The sequence below is a fragment of the Felis catus genome, chromosome X (assembly GCF_018350175.1).
Source record: "Felis catus isolate Fca126 chromosome X, F.catus_Fca126_mat1.0, whole genome shotgun sequence".
NCBI classification, from domain to species: Eukaryota; Metazoa; Chordata; class Mammalia; order Carnivora; family Felidae; genus Felis; species Felis catus.
In genome coordinates this window covers 25,554,368-25,579,026 of record NC_058386.1, presented here as the reverse complement: position 1 = coordinate 25,579,026, position 24,659 = coordinate 25,554,368, and the positions used below count along the sequence as shown (strand labels likewise).

The window sequence follows — 24,659 nt, the reverse complement described above, 5'->3', positions numbered from 1 at the left end:
CCTCACTCGGATTTTCATTTTGTTTCTCTATATGTATTTATATGCATAATCTTGCTTAAAGTATAACTGAGTATTTTAGGTGGCTTTTCCTTATATAGTTCAGCCTAAAATTGCCTCATTCATTATATAAAGTCCTTTCAAATGTTCTGCCCTGATTTATATGCAGTAAAGAGCAAGTTTGTGGGGGGAAATGCATGATAGACAATCTAATGATCCCGGTTTATTCATTAGCCTCACCAAGTACATTTCCTCTTCTCTCATTGTGTTATAAAGAGCTAAACTTTATAAGGATTTATCCATCCACATAAATTCATATGCATATTTATTTCTCTGGAGCAGTATAACTTATTTGTTCCTGGCAGGAGGATAATTATGCTCAGCCTACAAAGATATTCAACTCAATTCTACAATACATCAACGCAATTTAGAAGCAGTTATAATTTTTTTTTTTCGGTAACGCATTAAGAAGCTGAATTGCTACTCACATAATGGCAAGAAAATGTTTTGGGGAAGGTATAAACTAGTATGTAAAGATAGAAGTTTTGCTTTTGGAAAGTGCTTTTTGGAACAAGGCAGGATATACAAAATAATAATATAATAATAATAACAGTAATAATAAAAATGAAAATGGTCTCTGAATTCAGCAGGTTGATTTGTGCAACCAAACATCTGGGCAAAAGATTACCTTCAAAGTGGTATATCTTGTTATTTTGGAGAGAGGTTTTCAGCAAAAGTATCACATTAACTTTTACTTACTGCCAATCAAGAATGCAAATATGGTTGTTGGCTAGAACCCATCATGAGGGCGTAGTTAGTCTAAGCGCCAGAAGCCATTAGAATCGCATTGTTACATGTTAATAAACTTCAAAATTGAAAAATAAAACAAAAGACTAGAGAAAAAAAAATACATCATTCTTTCCGCAGTTAGCTAAAGCCTCCCCTTAAAATGTGCTTTTCTTCCTTCCAACCAGATGGAAAGGGTGTTGTGTTTTTTTCCTATGAAGTAAAAGGAATATTCATAAGCGGTATGTATTAAAAGATGAGTTAAGATGAATAATGACAGTAATCAAAAAAACATGATTCCATGAATTCATATTAATGAACAAATAAATTAAAAAGAAAGGTCTCCCTTAGCCAAAGCAGAATGCCACCAGGTAAAAATAGAAGAAATGATAGAATTACAAATCACGATGTTTCAACCATCCTAATAATAATTCATTCAGGCAGGATTATCAACAAATGCTAAAATTATTGGGTGAAAGATTGATGAGGGAGGATATTCACACTGTTTTAAAGTACCTCCTCACTGATTATTTATTAGCAAAAAATGGACACCACTTTAAGGAAGTAGCCCAAATTAACATCACCAGCAATGGGACAAATTGACATCACCTACCTCCTGATGTGATGCATTAAGGAGGCACAATTATCATTTACATAGTATTCCAGCCAGAAACAGGTAAATATCCAAAAAAGGAGGACACATGCGGCAAACCAAACTGAGGGACATTGTACAAAAAAAAAAAATCTGGTTTCTACTCTTCAAAACTGTCCAAGCCATTGTTAGGGTCAAGGGCAAGCCCTTTGGCTTGATTATTTTGAGTTAAAAGCAATCCAAACACAGCAGATGCCTGCAAAGGTCTCCACCTTTCCCAACTGCCTAAATTGACCTTGGAAAGGAGAGCCTGTACCGTGGAGGGAGCTCTTAACAGAGACTCCTCTTTACCTAAGAAATTTATTTGCATAACAGGACAACCTTTGTTTTCTAAACCCCTTTGTTTTCCAACCTTTGTTTCCCAAGCTCGTCCCCTCCCCTTACCAGCTCAGGAGGTCACAGAAGCCTGGGTCGCCTGACTGTCTTTAAATGTCACTTCTGTGGGGATTCCTCCTACTAAATTTGATATTCTCCTGTTAATCTGTCTCATGCTTAGTCCAGTTACCTCAGTGGGCAGAGGAAATTTATTCCCAACACCCTGAAAGTCACAGGCTGAGGAACCATCCCAGATTAAAGGACAGTAAGAAGACTTGACCAACAACATGCAATATGGAATCCTGGATGGGAAATACAGTAGAAGAGTATTACTGCAACAATCTTTTAAAAGGAAATAAAGACGGTATTTTAGAAATAGTTTTCTACCGTTTTCAATTTTCCTGAATTTTGATAACTATACTGTGGTTAAGTAGGGAAACCTCCTTGTGTTTAGAAGATTCACACGGAAGAATTTAGTCACGATGTCTGGTGAATCTAGTCGAGGAGGATATGTGGAAATTTATTTTGCCACTCTTGCAGTGTTTCTGTACCGTCCAGTATTTTTGTTTTCAAAATCAAATGTTAAAAAATAAAAGACAAATGGTAAGATCATATTATCTCAAGTGTTACTGTAATTAGAGTGTGCTCTGCGTTGAACAGTCTTGACTGGAAGTTTTATTATTTACAGTCATTCTAATCTGTACAAAGCCTTCAATGTAATCTTCCGGAAACGTGCCCTTGCTTTGAAATTTTCTTCAGTAATTCTTGGCCGCTCTACAGTGCTCTTGGAAAAAAGTCCAAAACCCTTATGTTGGCATTCACGGCCCTTCACTCCTTTAATTGAAGCAGCTAATTAACCTCCAGCCGGAATCATCTCTCCAACGTGAATTGAATTTGACATGCGTTTTCCCAATTCTGGACTGACATAGAGTTTCCCCTTTCCACTTATCAAAACCCTACCAATCCTGCAAGGCAAGGCTAAGATTTTGAATGGCACTTTTCCAGAAGTGATTCGTCTCCTCAGAAAATGGATTTTCTGTAGCTTTTGTGGTGACTTACTATATTGCATTATGTTGTTTAGTTTTATTTATGGTTTTACATTACAGACAATTGTTTTACCTTAGGACTCTGCTGTAGCTGTTCCCCCTGATTGGCATATTCCTCTCCCAGATTTCGGTATGCCTCTCCCTTTGCCTGTTTTCTTCACATATAACACCATCTCAATTTGGTCTACTGAGCACACATTCCAAATCACAAACTACACTTTGCATCCATTTTTCTTTATTTTTAGCTAAAGCATTAATCACGATATAATATTAATTTGCTTATTAATAAACGTATTATTGTTTATTATCTGTCTCCCATTGGAATTTAAATTCTTTCAAGAGCAAGAATGCTCTTGGGGGGGGGTCTATTTTGTCCGTATTTTTTTTTACTGATCAAGGGCCTTGGAAACTATCTGACACATAGTAGGTACTCAATGAATATCTGTTGAATAAATCAATGACTAGATGATTAGTAACAAACGCAATTTTCTAACAAAAAGTTAGTTTTTTATGCATTCCCACTCTAAAATTCCCAGAATATCTTTGTGAGCCAGTTTCCCAGCCAACATGTCATGAAGTTCAAGCAACTGAAGAGGGAGAATTACTAATATGCATTCTATTAATTTGGTAATAAAATATCATTCTATACAAAAATGGTCAACTAAATAATACAAATATAGAAATGTTCTCTCATTCATAAATCCAATGACCATACAGTCTTGTACAGACTTACAGGACAAGGAAGGTTTGCGTGCACTTGGCATTTAGAAATCAATCAATCATTCCATCTTTGATATTGTGATCCAATTGTTTTCTTTTCACTCATTCATTCATTCTTTCACTCTCTCTTCATTTAATAAGTGCCTTAAAAGTTTTTTAATGTTTATTTATTTTTGAGAGAGAGAGAGAGAGAGAAAGACAGACGGACAGACAGACAGACAGAATCCAAAGCAGGCTCCAGGCTCTGAGCTGTCAGCAAAGAGCCCGAGGCGAGCCTGGAACTCACAAACCATGAGATCATGACCTGAAACGAAGTCAGATGCTTAACCGACTGAGCCACCCAGACACCCCGCTTTAATAAGTGCCTTAAATGTACCAGGTGTAGTACTTTGAGTTCTAGTGACAAAGTGATGGATAAAATAAGCTTCTTGCCTTAAAGGAACTCATGTCTAGTTGCAGAGTCTGGCATATACTTAGATATTTAATAACACAATAATAAAAGCCAACACCCATTGTGCACTTAAGTTTCACTCTGTCGGCCTTTTATATACATGTGAGAAATGCTCTACTACAAGCAGCGTAACCGCAGGTCAGGTGAGCAGGTCACTCAGGGTGTTTGTGTTCGGGTTGGGAGATTTTAGGGATGGGGGTCGGACACTTTGCAGCAAAGTGCAGGATGTAGCAAAGTGCAGAGGTTTTTGGCAAGTCATTTGGGGTGAAGTACAGAGAAAGCAAATGTATGTTGTGATGGATGGTAGTAATCAACTGCATGTTTTGATTTCTCAGCTAGAACATGGTTTATCTTCTGTTTTCTTTTCAAAGCAACTAGGGTGTACCTCGTCAATACGTATTTATTTGAAGGATTCGTGGTATCAATTAAACCAGGCTTCCCAAAATTAGGTCAGAAAAATAGGACAATGATTCTCCCCTGTGGAAAACTGACATATTTTCAGAAAGCACAATGTGGCATTACTAACACAGATAGAGCTTTATCGCTGAAAACATTTCCCCTTTGGTTATAAAAGCAGTCTTTGAAATAGGTCTGGCTAAGGACCACCATTTGGGATGTACACAGAACATTTATGTATCTGTACACACACGCAAACATATAAAGTATTCACACGGGGACTCCTTCATCTTAGGTCTCATAAGATTGAGTATGATGAGGAGAAATCAGACAAAGAAGAAAGGGACTGCTAGAATAAAGAGCAAAATGGGCCTCAGGTGACCAGCTTAGAAGACGGGGCCACTGTTTATCAAGGTGTCAAATTTCACAGCTGCCTAAAGGAAAACCTCTTAGAAGAAAAAGTATTTGCTTTCTCTCTACTAGGAGTTTCCTTCTCAACGTGTCATACAAACAGACAGGCACAGATGGAATGTTCGAAAACATCTCTCAAGAGAAAATTGTCAGAGTGAAGGTGGCATTGCCATTTTACTCCTGTTTGTTAAGGGCTGCGGTGTTTATCCTGAAAGCAGTCCTCCACCAGAGGACATGCTGTCGCAGTTAGAGCACTTTGGTCTTCCACTGGGAATGCTTTGCGTTGGCCAAAGAACCAGAACATCTGGACTGCTTACAGAACCAGTAGAAGGAGCCATGTTTTCTACAGACACATTGAGCCCTTCTGAAAAAAACAAACAAACTAGGATTTGTAGTATATTCGATTGTTGGAAATAGATTTATAAAATACGTTACGTATGTAAAAACTAAACGCGTCGCAATATACGAAATGGGATGCGTTGATCAGCTTCAGAATTTTGTTATTATTACAATTTTCTTCCTTTAGTGTTTTAATGTATTTCCTGATTATTGAAAGTGTTAGAATAAAACGTGTGTGGCAAAAACTGTTTCTCTGATGAGACAAGTTTCATTCAAAATCTTGGTGACTCCACACAGCTAGAGACTATTAAGGCAAAAACAATAATCAAACCATATGCTGGTTTATTTCCCTCAACAGAAGTAACAGAAAATTCCATTTCTTATCTCTCTTGAATCTTTTTGATGGCTCTCTGTTTTCCGAAAACATAAAAGCGCTACGAGAAATAGTGGTAAGTTTGCCCTGTTCTGTAAAGAGAGAGAGTCAAGAATTTATGAACACTTGTTTATGTTTCTTTTTTCTTCTCCCATTAATACTCTACAAAGAAACAGGCAAGGTTTGGGCACTACTGGTAGGAGGATCTACCATTCCTTGATTCCTCCTAAGGGAACAGTAAGTAGCTCCTTAAACCACAGTGACGCTGAGAATAAAGTGAATGACTTATGCCCGTGTAGTTGGGATATATGAAGGGCCTGTCCTCACTAATGAATTCACTTTCACCAAAATGGCAGTAACATGGACCTGCTGCACAAAGACTAAGCCATTATCTTACTGTCTTGCTCTACGTATAGATTTTTGGTGCATGAAAATTACCAATGGCTTGAGAAAGTAGTATAGAAGTAAATGTGCCCCCCAGACAATGTTTTCTAACATAGACATAAAGGGAGAACAAGAGTGGACATTGAAGGAAATAGGTTTTAATATACTTTTAAAATGTGTAAATAACTTGATTTTAGAGCAAAAAGATGAATGATCGGTTTCCTGTAAGCACTTTAAAATTTTTCAGTGGCTGTACCAAAATAGATTTATTTTTTTCTTATTTTTTCCCTGACTCTATACAACATGCTCAATGAAAATCATAAAAGGATAATAAGATTTCAAATTTCACTCACTCTAATTGCATTTATTTACAGATGAGAAACCTAAACTAGTATGTAAGTAGTTAACAGGTGAAAATCCATTTGAATATTAACAATTTTTTAAAATTTCTTCTAATGTTTATTTATTTTTGAGAGAGAGAGAGAGAGAGAGAGAGAGAAGGGGAGGGGCAAAGAGAAAGGGGCACAGAGGATGTGAAGTGGTCTCTGTGCTGTCTGTGTTGACAACAGAGAGCCACATGTGGGGCTTGAACTCACAAACTGTGAGAACACGACCTAAGCCAAGGTCGAACACTTAACCGACTGATTAAGTGTTCGCCCAGGGGCCCCTCAAGATGATCAATTTTTATGTGACTACAGAGTTGCCAGTGATAGGAGCCTACACAAGAAGATAGCCAACATGGGATTTTGTTGTGATACCTTTAACGTAGTCCTTACTTTCAATACCGACATGTCTAAATGATGTACACATATTGGTTCATTTGGGGAACATTAGAAATGTACCTGAAGGGGAAGAGAACATGTCACCCCAAAATGTGAGTGTGGATTATGTTGAGTTGAAGGCCATGAAGACCCAGCAGACTCAGAAACAACATTTACCTCTCCTTAGCCTAAAAGAATTGACAAAGGGGGCCTAGACCAGGAAGAGCCCTCCTACCTGACACAACTTATTAACAGAAAGATTTAACTGGCATGGCAGGACAAACATCTGACTACCAAATATCTACTCTTCTTATCTTCCTGTGAATTGCCTTCCTCCCCTTTGAAGCTCCAGGCCCCTGAATCATTCCTGAACTCAGGAAGGCATGTAAGCCTCAATTGGCCAACTGCCTTTGAGTCTCCTATTTCTGTGGGGCTCTGGGACGTATGAAATTAAATTTGGTTTTCTCCTTTGAATCAGTTTTCTGTCAATGTAATTATGAGACCAGCCAAAGAACCTAGAAAGGAAGAGGGGAAAACTTGACTGATACCCAAGCTGTTGTGAGTCATTGCCCTGAAAGTGTGGGATGATAGTTTTCAAGTCCTACTCATTTTACATTACATACTAGAATTAGAATTCCAAATTGATTTAAGTGAGGCAATTTATGGGTCATTCTTTAAACTTTGATAATAGTCTCTTCCAGTTTAGTTTCCATGAACTTGGCAACCATTACTGGTCAGTACTCTGAACTGCAATTGCATACCTTAAGGAATTGTAATTTCTATTTTTCAGTTACAGGAACTAGTCATCTAAAATTTGGGGCGCCTGGGTGGCTCAGTCGGTTGAGCGTCCGACTTCGCTCAGGTCACGATCTCACGGTCTGTGAGTTCGAGCCCCGCATCAGGCTCTGTGCTGCAGCTCAGAGCCTGGAGCCTGCTTCAGATTCTGTGTCTCCCTCTCTCTCTGGCCCTCCCCCCGTTCATGCTCTGTCTCTCTCTGTCTCAAAAATAAATAAATGTTAAAAAAAATTTTTTTAAATTATAAGTCAATGGGGGCGCCTGGGTGGCTCAGGTGGTTAAGCGTCTGACTGCAGCTCAGGTCTTGATCTCATGGTTCCTGGGTTCGAGCCCCCAAAGGGGTTCCCCGCTGGTGGTGGCATGGAGCCTTTCTAATCCTCTGTTCCCCTCTCTCTCTGTCCCTCCCCCACTCATGCTCTCTGTCTCAAAAATAAAACTTAAAAAAAAAAACTTAAAAAAAAATAAAAAATAAAAATATGCGTCAACTTTACAAACACATAAAACCATAAAAACATCTCTAGGAAGAGAAAACAGTTCATTTCACTTTCAAGATTTGCAAACTGAGGTACAAAGACTCCAAACTCACAGAATCTGTAAGATCTGACAAATGGATTAATAATGTACTATCAGTCACCCAGGGTTCCATATGTTCTTACAAGATTCTTTCACTGCAGCTTAAGGGCAATTAGTTTACAAACAATAAAAATGAAGAACAATGGCACAAAGAGACTTGCTTTAGGTCACATACAAGTAAAGAGTCAAAACCAAAACATTCTCAAGAAATAGTCTGTTTTTCCATCACAGTTCACAATTTCTTTTCAGTAAATCTTCATTCATATACATGGTAATGATTCTTGGGGGGGTTTTGAAATTGACCTTTTTGCGTTTTCTTAAATATACCACTGGATTTTTTTGTGTGTGAAGTAAAAATAAAATCTGTTTTTTTTCCCTAAAAGTTTATTTATTTTTGAGAAAGAGAGAGAGGCAGAGAGAGAGGGAGACACAGAGTCCGAAGCTGGCTCCAGGCTCCGAGCTGTTGCGGGGCTCGAACCCACGAACCACAGAGCCTGACACGGGGCTCGAACCCACGAACCGTGAGATCATGACCTGGGCCAAGGTCAGACACTTAACCGACTGAGCCACCCAGGCGCCCCTAAAATCTGTTTTAATAGTGTAGGGGCCAAGTACAGGCCACCCCAAAATGGACCTCTTTGGCATGAACATTATTTTGAGTTAAAAAGCAATCAAAACCCATCACATTCAGGAAAAGCTCTTTACCTCCCCCCTTGACTGCCTGCTGGTACCAGGAGGAGAGTTATTAACAGAGATTCCTCCTTAACTAAGATAAGAAACTTATCTGCATAACAGGGCAAGCTTTGCTTTCCAAACCTTTCCTTTCACCTTGCTGCTAATGGTCTTTCTCCCTTTTGTATCCTCAGACACCTAACCCCCTCCCCTTTAGCTCCTATAAATGTCAGGTTGCCTCACTGTCTTTGGAATTTCATGTCTGTGTGGATTCCCCATTTTAAATATTAAATTTGATTTTTTTTTCCTGTTTATCTGTCTCATGTCACTTTGATTCTTAGGCCAGCTAGAAGGACCTTGAAGGGTAGAGGAAATTCTTCCTCCCTAACAACAGCATTTAAATGTCCATTTTTAATTTAGAGAAATCAATCTCCAGATACATTCATCTTCATAGAACACATACTAATAATAGTAAATGGCCCTAAAAGTAGAGACCAACAACTAACATATTTCTTATAGCTGGCAAACGTAGTCCTCGACACTCAAATCTAATATAGGTTTCCATGGTAATTTATTGGAAATCAACACATTTTTTCCTATTATATGGCCTGAGAGAGTAGTTAGCATTTTTTATGTGTCATGTCTAATTTCTCACTTTACTGACCTGGTTGTCAAAGTTCGATACACAGGAACTGCTTATTAGAAGTTATACCTTGCATTTTATGACCCAGTTGTGCCATTGCTCAACTGAGTACAAGAATTCACAGCCATAAAAATGCACAGCCATCTCCCTCTTCCCAGAAACGTTGCTTTCATGTCCCAGGATGGGGGCAGACACCCCTCTGGCAGCAGTGACTCAACTACTAAAGACACCTAACCCAGGGCTTTGCCCACAGCTTTGCCCATACCTATTTGGTGAATGGGGATGATTTGTTGTTTTTTCATACAGTGGCATTATATGAATCATCTCTAAGCAGCCTGCAGTGAATGAGATTTTGATCAGGATATGAAACATCGTCAGTCAACAGGTTGTTTTGACCTAGAAATAATGAGAACATCAAGGTGGTGCTGAGAAGGAAGAGGGAGTAGTGTGTTGGTGGGCAGTGGCTATGAGTAAGTTATTGTGATTTTGATCTCTGTTCACATATACTTTAAATGGAATTATTGTTTTTTAAACTGCCTGTTTGTGTGTACTGTAAAGATTTTCTAACACAAAGATCTGAGGGCCAGTGGATTCCCTTTCAAGTTTACTTCTGATTTATAACCTCTATTACCTGCTAGAGACAGATGCCTGTTAAAATAAGTCGAACTTTTGAACATGTGGCTACTATTTACCCAAATTTTTTTTGTCTGTTTCACAGTTTTATCATTGGCCAATCATATGTGGAGGTTCAATTCTTTTTTTTTTTTTTTTTAAGTAGGCTCCATCCCCAGTGTGGAGTCCAATGTGGGGCTTGAACTCACGACCCTGACATCAAGACCTGAGCCAAGATCAAGAGTCAGATGCTTAACTGACTGAGCCACCCAGGCGCCCTTCAATTCTTATACTATGTATGCCCCTCTTTACTGCACATAATCGAGATTTAGCTGAATACAAGTGTCCAAAACAGAAAATTCGTGTTATTTGCTGCCCCATCGTATACCTTGTTCCTCCTTGGTAATTGCTACTTGCATCAAACGAACACTGTGTGTATAGCTTGTTTGCATAGTCTGAAATACACGTATATACGCACATACATGTTGTTAAGACATATTCCTAGGTAGATTCTCTCTTTACAAAAGGGATATATAAGAATCGTGTCCAACAATGAGGGCCCTTCTGGTTCAAGAGGTTAATTATTTAACACTTGAAGAGAGTGCCCTCTCAGACATCTCTCCAAGTGGCAAATGTGTTCTATAAAGCACAGTTTCATTGAATAGGTGAGGCAAGTAACCTCATTAAGAGTAGAGTGTGAGGGCAATGCACTAATGTTCAAATAGGTTCAAAGGTGTTGACCGTGTAAGAAGAATGAGGCAATTAGTTGGAATTAATCCCACTGACTGGCTGTCTTCCTTTTTCATTTCTCTCTCATGGAAACAGTGAACTCAAGAGAGCTAGTTGTTCTTTACCTGTAAGATGCTACCAAGTTTATTGGAGGACCTATTGTCTAGGCAAAGACCTTGGTAGGCCAAGTGCAGTCCACAGACCAGCAGCATCAACATCAATAAGGAACTTGTTTGAAATTCAAATCTTGAGTCCCACCCTGGACTAATGAATTCATACCACTTTTTAGCAAACTCTCCAGGTGATTTGTACGTACTATAAAGACTGCAATTCTCAGCAAGCCCTCTTGATTAACTACAGACCCTAAAAGTTAGAACCCGAAATAGACCAGACTGCTGACATCATGCTCTAACTGAAGCCCCTTGTTCTTATTTCTTATCACACTTTCTTGAGGCCTTGATGAAAGTGTTTTCCAGTGATCAGAACATTCCATCCACCAAGCCAGAAAAGTCCTGATACCAATGGAATGCATAGCAGACCACAACCCCCAAGTCCTCTTCCCTGCCCATCATCATGGGCTGAACACATACTGACCCCCACCTATGATCACGTGCTCTCTGACCACTCTCTTGCATGCACTCCTTCTAAACTCTCCCTACAAAACTCTAGGCGACCATCTCCTTGGCAGAGAGTTCGTTTGTTAAGGTTTGAGCCAGCCACTTGCCTCAACTGCCGGCACCAAAGTAAATTTCTCTCTTTTTTCCAAACCCTCATCTCTTGAGTTATTGGCTTCTCTTGCAGTGAATTTATCCAAGTTTGTTCCACAAAAGTGTTGGCAGAATCAGTCAGGAGATATGCTTTTGATTTGTCCAGCCCCCTTGGGATTCCTTAGGAAGGGGCGGTGGACTGGGTGGTACCCCAGGGATCACCTACTCATTTCTTGAGTTAGTGGCTATGATGTTTCAATCAGTAGCACAGTAACAACAAAAAAAGACTGTGAAGGGCTGCTCTACAGACTTTTAGTTGACTCTCAAGGAGTGGAAACACAAGGAACCTAATTTTTGTGAATTCCAAAGGTATAAGAAACACCCAACTGTTAGGTGGGATGCAGCAGGAAGTTACTCAAATAAGAGAGCTAAAAGCTATCAGCAGAAGGGAGGAGGAGAAGGAACAAAAGCAGGGAAGGAATGTGTTTTGTTTTGCAAGGAGACACCCAACTGTGCCTTGCCAGGTGTGTCTCACCTGATGGACTCTTATGGGAAGCAGTCTGAGCAGGATTGAAACTAAGGACATGTGCAGAAGCCCCCTGCCCCCCCCCCTCCAAGCTGACCTGAAGTTAACTTCCATTCATTATAACACTAAGATCTCCTCCTGTGGGCATTTTTTTTGGCCATTTTTTGAACACACGATGTATGCACTATCATGTTGACATGCTAGGTATGCACAATTGAGCCAAAATGTGCCAAGGTAAGCTTCCTGCTCCCACTCCCTAATACACCAAATAAAGGCTTTCTGTGCCAATGTTTCCATTCATTATAACACTAAGATCTCCTCCTGTGGGCATTTTTTTTGGCCATTTTTTGAACACACGATGTATGCACTATCATGTTGACATGCTAGGTATGCACAATTGAGCCAAAATGTGCCAAGGTAAGCTTCCTGCTCCCACTCCCTAATACACCAAATAAAGGCTTTCTGTGCCAACTCCACAAGGAGGCAGTGCTTTGAGAGCTATCTCCCTGTCTCCTTACTTGTAACAAATAGCAAAAAGCTCTTTATATTAGACATTTCCTTGGGTTGTGTTCAATTTGATGCACCCCAAGTGGCAAACTCTTGAGTTCATTAGCACAACCACATTGGGTATAATCTTGAAGGTTTTTTAAGATGAAAATACCTGTTTTTCTGTCAGTCAGTGGTTCTCAACCGGTGGCAATTTTGTTACCTGGGGATATTTGGCCATATTTGGAAACAGTTTTAGTTGTCCAACTAGGGAAGGTAGTGTTGGCATCTAACGGGTGGAGGCTGGGGATGCTGCTAAACATTCTACAGTGCATATGACCGACCCCCACAGCAAAGAATTACCCAAGTCCAAACAGTCAGTCGTGGCAAGATTAAGAAACCTTCCTGCAGACAAAGTTTATATTACTCAGAATACATTTAATCATCCCACTCACATTTACAAGTGGGTTACGTATGTTGAGTAGTAGAACACGGAAATACAAGTTAAAGGTGTTGATCAAGAATTTAACAGTTAGCTGCAAAACAAGTGAAAATTTCAATAAGGCAGGTAAAGGACTTCCATTGACTAGGTCCACGTATAATTAAAGTGAGAGCTTGGGCCCTCATGATTAGTTCAACATGAATGATAAAAACTGAAGGTTTATCATTCTTGGTCCCAATACCGGCTTTGTCCAGGATCCACACCCCCCCCCCCGCCCTTGATGTTTATTAACTGAGAAATAAGCTAATCGTCCACAAACAGCGGTCCTTCTCTTTCCTAACAAAGATGCTGCTTGAATAGTCTACTTCACACTAAAGCAAACTGAATGACTAAAATGAGGAAAAGGCAAGACTATACTACATAAAAAGTCTTCATCCTGTAGCCGATCAGGAAAAACCGGGATCGACAGAGTTCTGAAAAGATATTTCAGTGCTGAGGCAGAAATAAGTTGAATGTAATCTCACTTACCTCATATATTTTATGTCTAAGGAAATAGCTCCAAAGGTTAGTTTTCATGCCTGTAATTTTGGTGGTAAATAACCTTGCTGAAGTGTCCATATCAAGAAACCCAAAGGTACAAAATCACCAGTATCGGACAATTTGTGCTACTGGTGTAATAGCCATCAAGTGTATTTTTTGTTTGGGCATTATTTATCAAGAAAAAAAAAAAAGAAAGAATTGAGGTCAGCTGTTTAGATGTCCTACACAACTGAGGAGCAGAGAAGCAAGAAAAATGTTACAGGACATGAAACATTTTGACTGCAAAATGTCAGCTCTTCTCCAAGGAAAGAATGTGTTAAACATCATGGCTCTGATGTGGAGATGCTACAGCACCATGACTAAAGTTCCTTAACATGTGGGCACTGCAGAAGCAATGAAGGAGAAGAGAATATATCACCCCAAAATATGTCTTTTTGGCATATGGATTATTTTAGGCGGATTATTTTTAAGGAACTACAGACACAGGAGAAATTTTGAAAACCAAGAAGTTACCCTTTTGTAAAAGACATTTACTTGTATAAGGGAAATCTCCATTTGTATGGGCGTCTTAAGTCTAAAAACTCTTACCAATGGAGGAAGCAAAGACTTAAATCTGCATAACAACCACACCCTTGATTACTGTGTTTCTCCTGGAAATTTTCCATTACTGGCTCTCCTATCCCCAGCGACTTCTTTTGCCTTTCCCCAGAGATGGTATTTAAGGGAGCAGCTCAGGCCTTTTCAGGGAGCTGCCTGATCTTCCTGGATATCTCCCTTGCATAGAAGAGGTATATAAGTTATTAAACTTCCGTTTGTTTGTCTCCTGTTAATCTGGTTTCTTATTACAGGGAGGTCTCAGGCAAGAACCTAGAAGGGTAAAAGGAAAATTTTTTTCCTCCCTAGAGCAGTAACTCAGTAAAAGCGACTCTGTTCAGTTTTTAACGAGCCATTGTCTTTCTAGGGAGATGCCACCAGAAAGAGAGGTAGAAGGGTTTGATCTGGGCCAAGTTTGGCTGTGCCATATTGTGAAGTCAGTGATCAACGATGTCAAATGTTGAGCCCCAAGAGAGGCTTAAACAGTTCTGTGATCTCACTGTATCTCTCAGTAAATAAATACAGTAGGTAAATACTAACAAGGATAAGGGCATATATTACAAAAAATGATTCATTACAAAAAGGGATAGAGTCTGCTGGGTCTAAATTCATCTGACTTTAAAACAATGTGTCCTAAATGATGTACATGTTAATTACATTACTAAAGATATTCTGGGGGCTAGGGAGTTTATTGAGCAAGTCTAATTTCTATTGATTACATTCTTTGGAGGGAGAGGGAAAGTGTATGTGTGCAAGAATTAAAATGGGCTTGAGAGGGAATAGAGAAAACCTACATGTTTATCATTATTAACTGGTGCTGGTCTCTCAGAGAGATAGTTTGCTAGCTCCCAAACTACTTCATGATGAATGGATTGCCGTATTATTGTAATCAATGTATCTAAACATAATCATTCAGAACAGGATTGTTAATGAACATTGCCTTAATGTGACAGCTTCAAAGCTAAACATTTCCTAGCAGCACAATTCTATATTAGGAATGCTTAATATCAAAGTAATTTAAAAAGAAGACGGTGGCATTTCAAATTATATTGCCTCTTATTTCCTGTCCATTTAATTTTATGAGTGCCAGCCACATAGTAGGCTCTTAATAATTATCATTCAATGCCTGAATAAATGAAAGAAGCTCTCCTTTAGGACAGCGCAAACTAAATAAATTTATTATAAGGTAAAATATAGACTCAATGGGGCTGGAGCTAAGGCTGGCCATTTTAATACAAGACAAATTAGATTTTAAAATTAGATTTGCGGGAGTTTTTAATGGAACATATTATTCTGCGTCCTAAATTACTCAGAATATCATGTAGTGGGAGCAGAGAAATCACGTAATAGCTGCTCACATTTATTGGGTGATAAATATGTGTCAGACACTGTGATACGTGTTGACACATACTAGTTTATTTAATCTTCATAGCTCCTCTATATGGTAGGTACTATAATTATTCCCATCTTATGGAAGAGAAATTTGAGGCTCACAGAGATTAAGTGATTTACCCAAGATAGTGGGGCCAGATGCTTGGTTCCTGGACCTGTTTTGAAAATGTAAGCAGCACTATAGTTGGTATTAGTTACATTATCAGCTCCACGTTCTGTTTTGTTCCCTATTGGCTTATGTTTCATGCCCACCTCTTAACCTCGTGCATGATCAGTCATTAACTTTGTCCTTTTTTATCCCTGCGCTCTGACCGTAGAAATCTAATAGGGACTGTCATGGTAACATTTGTTTTGAGGTATCTGATTGTACCCCCCAGATAGTGTGTCATTGTCAGGAAGAATGCTTACCTCTAGGTTGTTTCAAGGCCCTCCCTCTCAAGAAACCCCTCTCCCTCCTCTCACATATTTACCGCCTTCCCCAAACATATAAACTGTCCCTAGGCTTCACTGGGCCAGGAAACTTTGGGAATGACTCTAGCCTTCTCCATGGGCTGTCTTTCTCATAATAAGGCTTTCTTTGCTTCAAAACCAGTGTCTCGGGGTGCCTGGGTGGCTCAGTCTGTTCAGTGATGGACTCTTGGTTTTGGCTCAGGTCATGATATCATGGTCATGGGATGGAGCCCCATGTTAGGCTCCATGCTGAGTACAGACCCTGCTTGGGACTCTCTCCCTCTCACTCTTCCCCCGTTTGCACATGTGTTCTCTCTCTCTCTCTCTCTCTCTCTCTCTCTCTCCCTCTCTCTCTCAAAAATAAGTAAATAAACTTTTGGAAGAAAACAACCAAAAACAAAAAACAAAATCAGTATCCCAGACATTGGCTTACTGAGCATTGTGTGCATGGACACGATTAAGTTCAGTAACAGTAACACAGTAAACACAGAGTCTATACCTTTAACCATTAAACCACTTTGTTCCATACAGTAGCACTGTGAGGCCATCCAGAGTTTTGGTATGGACAAGAAACACAGTGAAGAAGTAATTTAGGACTGCCTGATGGGTGCAAGTGCGGCTCGGCCTGAGGCCACAGTACAGGGCTGCTCTGAAGAATCCTTTGTGTCAGGGAATTGGAAAACAAAGATGGAGGGAATAGTTAAGGATAGGATTTTGGAGGGAAGCTAAAAAGGTGAAGGCCAGTGTTGGATGCATGCCAAAGTCAGGCAGCAGCAATTAGAAACCTAAGCAAAAGCATCAGGGTAAGAGATTCAGAGACTGAAACATGAAATTCACTCACATATGGGCAACAGTGGGAATAAGAAATAACATAGAAACGAATGTGCCAACTTTGTGCTTTGGTTCTTTCTCAAGCATGCTTGTCAGGTCAGGGACTAGAGTGAACACTAATATTGTCCCATGGCCCTTTATCTCTTGTTCACTGAATAATCTAGTTCTTTGTAGAATATGTGAAATATATCTACACTGAATATCTGACGTGATCTCAACTGTCTGTCCAAGTACCTTCCCTGGCTAAAGGAATCAACAATTTTGAATATTCCCATAGAAACTTTTTCTTTCTTTCTTTCTTTCTTTCTTTCTTTCTTTCTTTCTTTCTTTCTTTCTTTCTTTCTTTCTTTCTTTCTTTCTTTCTTTCTTTCTTTCTTTCTTTCTTTCTTTCTTTCCTTCTTTCTTTCTTTCTTTCTTTCTTTCTTTCTTTCCCTCTTTCTTTCGTTCTTTCTTTCTTTCTTTCTTTCTTTCTTTCTTTCTTTCTTTCTTTCTTTCTTTCTTTCTTTCTTTCTTTCTTTCTTTCTTTCTTTCTTTCTTTCCCTCTTTCTTTCTTTCTTTCTTTCTTTCTTTCTTTCTTTCTTTCTTTCCCTCTTTCTTTCCCTCTTTCTTTCTTTCTTTCGTGCTTTCTTTCGTGCTTTCTTTCTAAGATTTTATTTTTTTAAAATAATCTCTACATCAAACATGGGGATCGAACCCACAAACCTGAAATACAGTTGCACACTGTAGTGACTGAATCAGCTAGGCACCCCTCATAGAAAGTTTTGCATTTTTTTAAATTTTTTTCTTTTTTTATTAAAAAAATTTGTTTTTAACCTTTTTATTTATTTTTGAAGGAGAGAGAGAGAGACAGAGCATGAGCGGGGGAGGAACAGAGAAAGAGGGAGACACAGAACTCGAGGCAGGCTCCAGGCTCTAAGCTGTCAGCACAGAGCCTGATGCGGGGCTCGAACTCACGAACTGTGAGATCATGAGGTGAGCTGAAGTCGGACGCCCAACCGACTGAGCCACGCAGGAGCCCCCATAGAAAGTTTTTCTATGGTCAAATTTCCTAGCAAATTTTCACCCAGTTTTTGTGGAATTAAGATTTTTTTTAAGATAAAAGTCTGGTCTATAATCTAGCCTAGTTCAATCCTAGCTGAATTCTTTACTGTAGTATTCTCTTAGCATTAAGAATGACACATTTGAGGGACGCCTCAGTGGCTCAGTTGATTGAGCGTCCGACTTCGGCTCAGGTCATGATCCAATAATTCATGGGTTCGAGCACCGCATCGGGCTCTGTGCTGACAGTTTGGAGCCTGCTCTGGATTCTGTCTCCCTGTCTCTCTGCCCCACCCTGGCTCTCTCTCACTCTCTCTCTCTCAAAAATCAATAAAAACACACACACAAAAGAAAGACTCATTTGATACATGTGAGTGATATCTCCAAGAATCCATGAGAAGGGGGACAGGTTTTGCCATCCCAAAACATGCTGCTTTGGCATGAGGGTGATTTTGAACTAAATGCAATCAAGACACAGCAGTCTCAAGAAAACTGTTTACCTCTCCCTTAACTACCTAAATGAAATTAGATAAGGGGCCTGGCCCAGAAAGAAATCTAGTACCTGAGATAACTTTGTGCCTGAAAGACCTGACTATACAGTAGAGGTATAGTCAAACATCAGCTCTTATTGTCCTATGAATTACCCTCCTCCCCTCTGAAGCCCCAGACCGCTGCCCCATTCCTTAGCTCAGGATGGCAGATAAGCCATGAGATTGTCCCTGAATCTCTTATCTCTGGGGCTCCCATATGTACGGAATTAAATTGGTTTTTCTCCTGTTAATCTGTCTTATGTCAATTTAATTATTAGATGAGCCAAAGAACCTAGAATGGAAGACAGGAAAGGTTTTCTATCCTAATACACACCACCCATTGGCGGGCTCTGACATCATTTTTATTATGTCAACAATACTGAACAAAAGGTAATGGTGGCAGAAAAAATGCTTCAGTTACTTGCACGGAGGTGTGGCCTGGCAAGGGTACCTGTCAAAAAACCTGATAATGGTGGTTTGCAAGCTCTGTATTCATCAAATGGTTTACCACATGTCTTTAGGGAGGTTTTAAAATGAAAGGCTTGGAAGGCCAATAAGATAAGTTAAGGGATTTATGAGTAAATGGCAGAAAAATATGATTAATAGTGACAGCTTCCAGTTCCTTCTCTGAGCTTTTAGTCTTCTGAGTAATACGGCAACTCATCTGAGAATTCCCTAATTGCTAGCATGACAATAATCTGACTCCTTCAGGGACTCCGTGGTCCAAGACCAAAACTATAGACCTGCATGTGCTGTGCCTTGACCTTCTGAACCTTGCCAGGCGGGGAACTTGCAGTCGTGCCACATGTTAACCGAAGTCCTTTCTTTTTCACAAAGATGAGTGGGATAGAACATTCCCCATGATCATAAGCCTCTCAAGGGCAGGAAACTGCATGCCTTGCTACCTTTGTGAACTGATGACTCAATTGCTGCTGCTCCCTTGAAAGGAAGGCACAAGCTAACTTTAAAAGGGACTTTTGGAGTACCTGACCTTGAAGAACAAACCCCTTTTTCGCTTCTTAATGCTTTTGTTTTACTAAAACCAAAATGCTTGCAGTACATATACATATTTGAAAACTCTTGTGCATTTAAGTATGAACGACCGCTCCAACATTGGCCACAATTTTCTTCTCCGTGTCTAGGGAACCAGACAGTATCAGGAAAGTTTTTCAAACAATTTCCTTGATTCTTCAATCATTTATTTTTGTAGTTCTGGAAGCTTTTGTAGCTATGGGCAACTTAACCTTAGGCCACAAATGCTAAAAATAGCCCGGGGGTATTTGACCCTTCCTGGCTGTGTGCCTCCTCAGATACAATTCATTTTCCTTCTTTTCTCCTTATGATCCTGTAGGGGCCAAGGGCAGGCCACCCCAAGATGGGCCACTTTGGCATGAAGATTATTCTGAGCTGAAGGTAACTGAAACCCTACGGGCTCAAGAAAAACTTTTGTCCTTCCCTTAACTACAGACAAGACTGGAAATTAGTGGTCCTTCCCTGAATAAGGGTTATTAGCAGAGATTTTTTTTTTTTTAATTTATTTATTGTGACAGAGAGTACATGAGCAGGGAAAGGCAGAGACAGAGGGAGAGAGAGAGAATCCTAAGCAGGCTCCACACTGTCAGGGCAGAGCCTGACAGGAGGCTCAAGCTCATGAGCTGTGAGATTATGACCTAACCTGAAATCCAGACTCCGAATAGCTGAAATGAAGAATTGAATGCTTAACCCACTGAGCCACCCAGGCGTCCCTAGCAGAGATAAAATTTCCCTGAGTGATCCATCTGTATGGTGGGGCAAACACCTAATTACCAAACATCTGTTGTTCTTCTTACCATCCTGTGAAATGCATTCCTTTCCTCCAAAGTCCCTGACCCCTACCCTCTTCTCCTTAGTTCAGGATGACATATATACCTCATTTTTCTTATCTTCAGAACTTCCATGTCTGTGTCGATCCCCCATATATACACTATTAAATTTGATTTTCTCCTGTTAATCTGTCTCAAGTCAATTTGATTCTTAATTCAGCTAGCAGGACCCTTGAAGGGGTTATCTCTGCTAACTATCTCTTGCTCTCTGATGATCAATACTTAACTGTTACTCCTACCTTGTCCTAAAAGAAATATGTGTTGTCCAAGCCAACAGATTTTTTTTAAGTTTATTTATTTATTTTAAGAGAGAGAGAGCACAAGTGAGGGAGGGACAGAGAGAGAAGGAGAGAGGGAACCCCAAGCCGAAACCAAAGAGTTGGGTGCTTGGGGCTCCTGGGTGGCTCAGTCAGTTAAGTGTCCAACTTTGGCTCAGGTCATGATCTCACATTTGCGAGTTCAAGCCCTGCATTGGGCTCTGTGCTGACAGCCTGAAGCCTGCTTCAGATTCTGTGTCTCCCTCTTTCTGTGCCCCTCCCCAGCTTGTGTGTGTGTTTTTTTTTCTCTCTTTATCTCAAAGATAAGTAAAAAGAAAAAAAACATTAAAAATTTTTTAAAAATATAGTTGGATGCTTAACCAACTGAGCCACCCAGGTGCCCTAAGTCAACAGATGTTTCTAGGTGCCCTATATCTTCTCTCTTCTTGAGAAATAATTCAGACTCTAATTAGAGCATATTCAAGGGAGTGAACAGGATGGTCAAAGTATTGTATCCACAGAAAGGAAAAGGAAATTAAAAAAAAAACTAAACAAGTTGAATCCAGGGAAGTAAAGGCCCAGGAGGATCATGGTGATAGTAAACAAACTTTTGAAGGGCTGTCTGGGAGAAGAGAGATTAAAAGTGTAGAACTCGGGCCAAGGGGCAGACAGTGAAACAGGGATGCTTTCTAACAGGTTTTTCTAGAGATAGAACTGGCTTCCTTCAGAGGGAATGTGATCCAGTATAAGCTGACGGATCCCTTAGGAAAATGTTACGGAGTGGTTCAGTTACACAACATTTAAGTTGCTTCCAACTCTGGGAAGCTATTTCCGTCCTTTTATAGGCATAACATTCCTATTCTCAATTCCTTCATGTGAGGCTATATAAAGAAAGGAACAATCATTGCTACCTGCTCCTTACCTTTCCCCTCCACTCACATCCTCCAAAGGTAGACTATTTTAATATTGCAGTAACCTGACAACAGAAGTGTCTGTTTTAATATCTTTCAGTAACATTATTCAAAGGGAATCTATTGCCCGATGAAGTGGGGGGAAGAGTCTTCAAGGTTCTCTTTCTTTTTCAACCTCAAAGAGTCTAGGATTAAACATGTGCTTTGAAATTAAAATCATTATGAATTTGCTGAGTAAGAAAACATCAAGTGTACTCACTCCCCAAACTGGAAAGTTTTCACTTAGCATAATGTACAAAAAACCCCGTATTTCTCTTGTAATATACATGAAAAATTTCTGCAGTGAAGGCATGGTTCTAAGTTTACAAGGGTCTTGTTAAAAAAGAAAAAACAAAAACAAAAACAACAAGCCCCCAGTGGAGTTATCTGCCTCCCTGCCCAACAGCAAAGCAAGACTTAATTATGGTTGGGACCTATCTCAGAAATGTGACCTTTGATTCATTTATTTTTTTGTTTATTTTTTTAATGTTTATTCCTTTTTGAGAGAGAGAGATTGTGAGCAGGGGAGGGGCGAGTAAGAGGGAGACAGAGGATCTGTGCTGTCAGTAGAGAGCCCGATGCGGGACTTGAATTCATGAACCATGAGATCATGACCTTGAGATCATGCCCTGAGCTGAAGTCAATGCCTAACCCACAGAACCCTCCAGCCCCGCAGGAATGTTACCTTTTAAAAGCCAATTTGAAATGACTTCATTAGCACAGGGGAGGTCATCTGCATGATAAAAAGCCCGGCCTTTCCCAGTCTCTCACCTACCTAGGGAAGCCAGCCTGGCTTGAAACAATACTTTTCTTTCTTTTGTTAATAATTTCTTGCCCCACCCTCCTTCTTATAAAAGCCTTCCATTTTGTGCAGCTCCTCAGCTCTGCCCCATTCATGGGTCATTTAATAAAGCCAATTAGATCTTCACATTTACTCAGCTGAATTTTGTTTTTCAACAGGCTCTAATTGGAAACAATTCAATCTATATTTATGCATGTTTTAACCCTGTGACTAAGGGTTGTTGCGGAATCACATTTAGTGCAGCAGATATCATACTTGATCACAACCTGTTTTACTTAAATTATTAATAGTAATAATTGAATAATTCATTAATGAGTAAGTAAGGAATTCCTATTAACCCTGAGAAGATATTACACATGTGAAAGCTCTCCAATGCAGAAAACAATGTCGTGATCCTTACACCAAAGAAGGAACCTTCAAACAGAGAACATAATGTGACTTAAAATTATGCCCGTTATTTTTTTCTTGGTTTGCCTCCTTGTAACAATAATAAGCAGCATTTAACTTCACTTCTCTTGTGTACAGGTTTTGTGCCAAGCTCTTCACGTTTCTTGTCTTTTTTCATCCTTAAAACACACTGAAGAGTTGCTACCATTGTTGACCATGGGCTGGCGAGGATCAGGAAACCGAGGCTTAGGGAAGTGAGATATCACCCGCAAGGTTCTAGATTTGGTGGTAAAGCCCAGCAAGGAATCGATGTTTGACTCTAGATCCTGAGCTAGTCACCCTCCCACTGTGTTATCTGCCATGATGGCCCTAATGCTAGTGTGATTGTTTTATTTAGGACAAACTGAGGTAGAAAAGCACACCTTTTTTCTTTTTGGTTCCAATTCTTTCCCTCTCTTTTCTAGTTTCAGGACTACTCAAGCTTAGAAGGTGACACTCACCCCGTTTGTGAAGGAGAACACTGGCATGCCGACGCCCGTTTCCATTTTCAACGTAACAGGAGTAATTTCCCAAGTCACCTTCTTCTACAGAGTCCACGATTAATGAGATGGAAACTTCCTGTTCCCCGAGATGCTCCTTGAGAATTCTAAAATATAAAGCGAAACGAAACAAAAAACCCCACACAAACATACACAAGACGTGAAAAAGAAAAAAAATTTAGATGAATCTGAATGTGCTGGGAAAATACCTACAGCATCTATGCTTCAAATCTGGCTAGGGATTGACGCTATCTTAATTAAATTATATCATGCCCTTTTCCTCTTCACTTCTAATGAGGAAGCTTGTTTTTGGACATGCTAATGAAGTTGCAGTTAATTATCTCTCATAGCAGGACAATCACACTGTCATGATAAAGAGGTGAGAAGGACCTTGAAGAAAAGTTTACACATTGCTCTCCCTCTAAGAAATATGATATGCTAAAGGTGAGAGAAGCAATTCTAACGTCTTATGCTGGAGGACTAATTATAGATCAGGTTAGTTTTTTCTTCTTTAAAGGAAGAAGAGAACATTTCTGAGCTATTTTGACATTTCGTTCGAAAGCTCCAGCCTGGCATTTTTTAAAAAATGATACAAGTCAATTGACGATTTTAAAAGAAATGTGAAAGTATAAACCTATAGACTAAGTATTCTGATGAAGTGTTTAATTCTGACACTAAAATTAACGGTAAGCACTAACCTCACTTGTCAAAGATTTTCATAATCTTTCAGAGCAAATAGAAAACTTCAAAGCAAGGCTCCCTTTCCCTGCTTCCAATGTCCTCTGATCTGTTTGGTGACTCATGTCTGTACATTACTTCCTAATGTTGATTTAAAGAAAAATACCTTTCTGGAATCTTTCTTGAGCACCCATAAAAAGAGAGAGGGGAAAAGTTAGGAGGTTTATTGTCCTTCCTTAACTTTAACATTTCAAAGTATGTGGGTAAAAGATAATAGTGAAGTTGTAAATATGAAAAATGGCAGAGGAACAGTTTAGTACATATTGGAGAATTGCCCATCTGGGCATCTCAGAACCCAACTGGAGTACAATATTCTTGTGTATTTGTTGCCGGGAAGAAGATCCCAATAGAAATAACCCTATATGACAGTTTTATACGTTTTTGTTTTCTACTGAAAAACTTTTTCACTTATACCTTTGATCAAGTTTTGAAAGTCTTTGCATTTAAGAAGAGGAAACTTGGTTGACATGCCCACATATACCCAGAAGACGCGACCTTTAGATGGGAGAGTGTTTACACATGATCAGCAGTTTGACTCACTTGTAACTTAATTACTATTTATGTGCCTGCTTGCTTATACCATGATTAAAAATGAGTATCTATGTCCAAGCATAATTTTAGTCATAATTGAATACTTACTTGGAAGTAAATGAACAAATAAATACTTTTAAAAAAGAGGTTTAAGCATTCTGCCCTCAAAATAGATGGTATTTTTTAATGGTTATTCTTTATCATTCCCACTAGAGTAATATTTAGACCTTAAAGTCGGACTAAAAAAGACAATGAAAATATTTTGTGTATCCTTTATCATCCCTATCAAGTGTTGTAGAGCCTGCTTAATGGCTAAGATATGTAAAAAACATATAAAAGGAAATGACAAAGATTGTGTTTGGTTGAGTCAAAACTTCCTCGTGACAATTAAAAAAAGAGCTC

The 24,659-nt window shown here is 39.4% G+C and overlaps 1 protein-coding gene across 3 annotated transcripts in view; it reads right to left on the bottom strand.

The window, feature by feature from the left end:
- Positions 1-24,659, bottom strand: part of IL1RAPL1 (interleukin 1 receptor accessory protein like 1) — a 1,343,469-nt gene that overhangs the window by 25,675 nt on the left and 1,293,135 nt on the right. For all 3 annotated transcript variants that reach the window (XM_045050816.1, XM_045050814.1, XM_045050815.1), the window contains one exon: positions 22,950-23,095. In XM_045050816.1, coding sequence (XP_044906751.1) covers positions 22,950-23,095 — 146 coding nt within the window. The remainder of the gene's footprint in view (positions 1-22,949; positions 23,096-24,659) is intronic.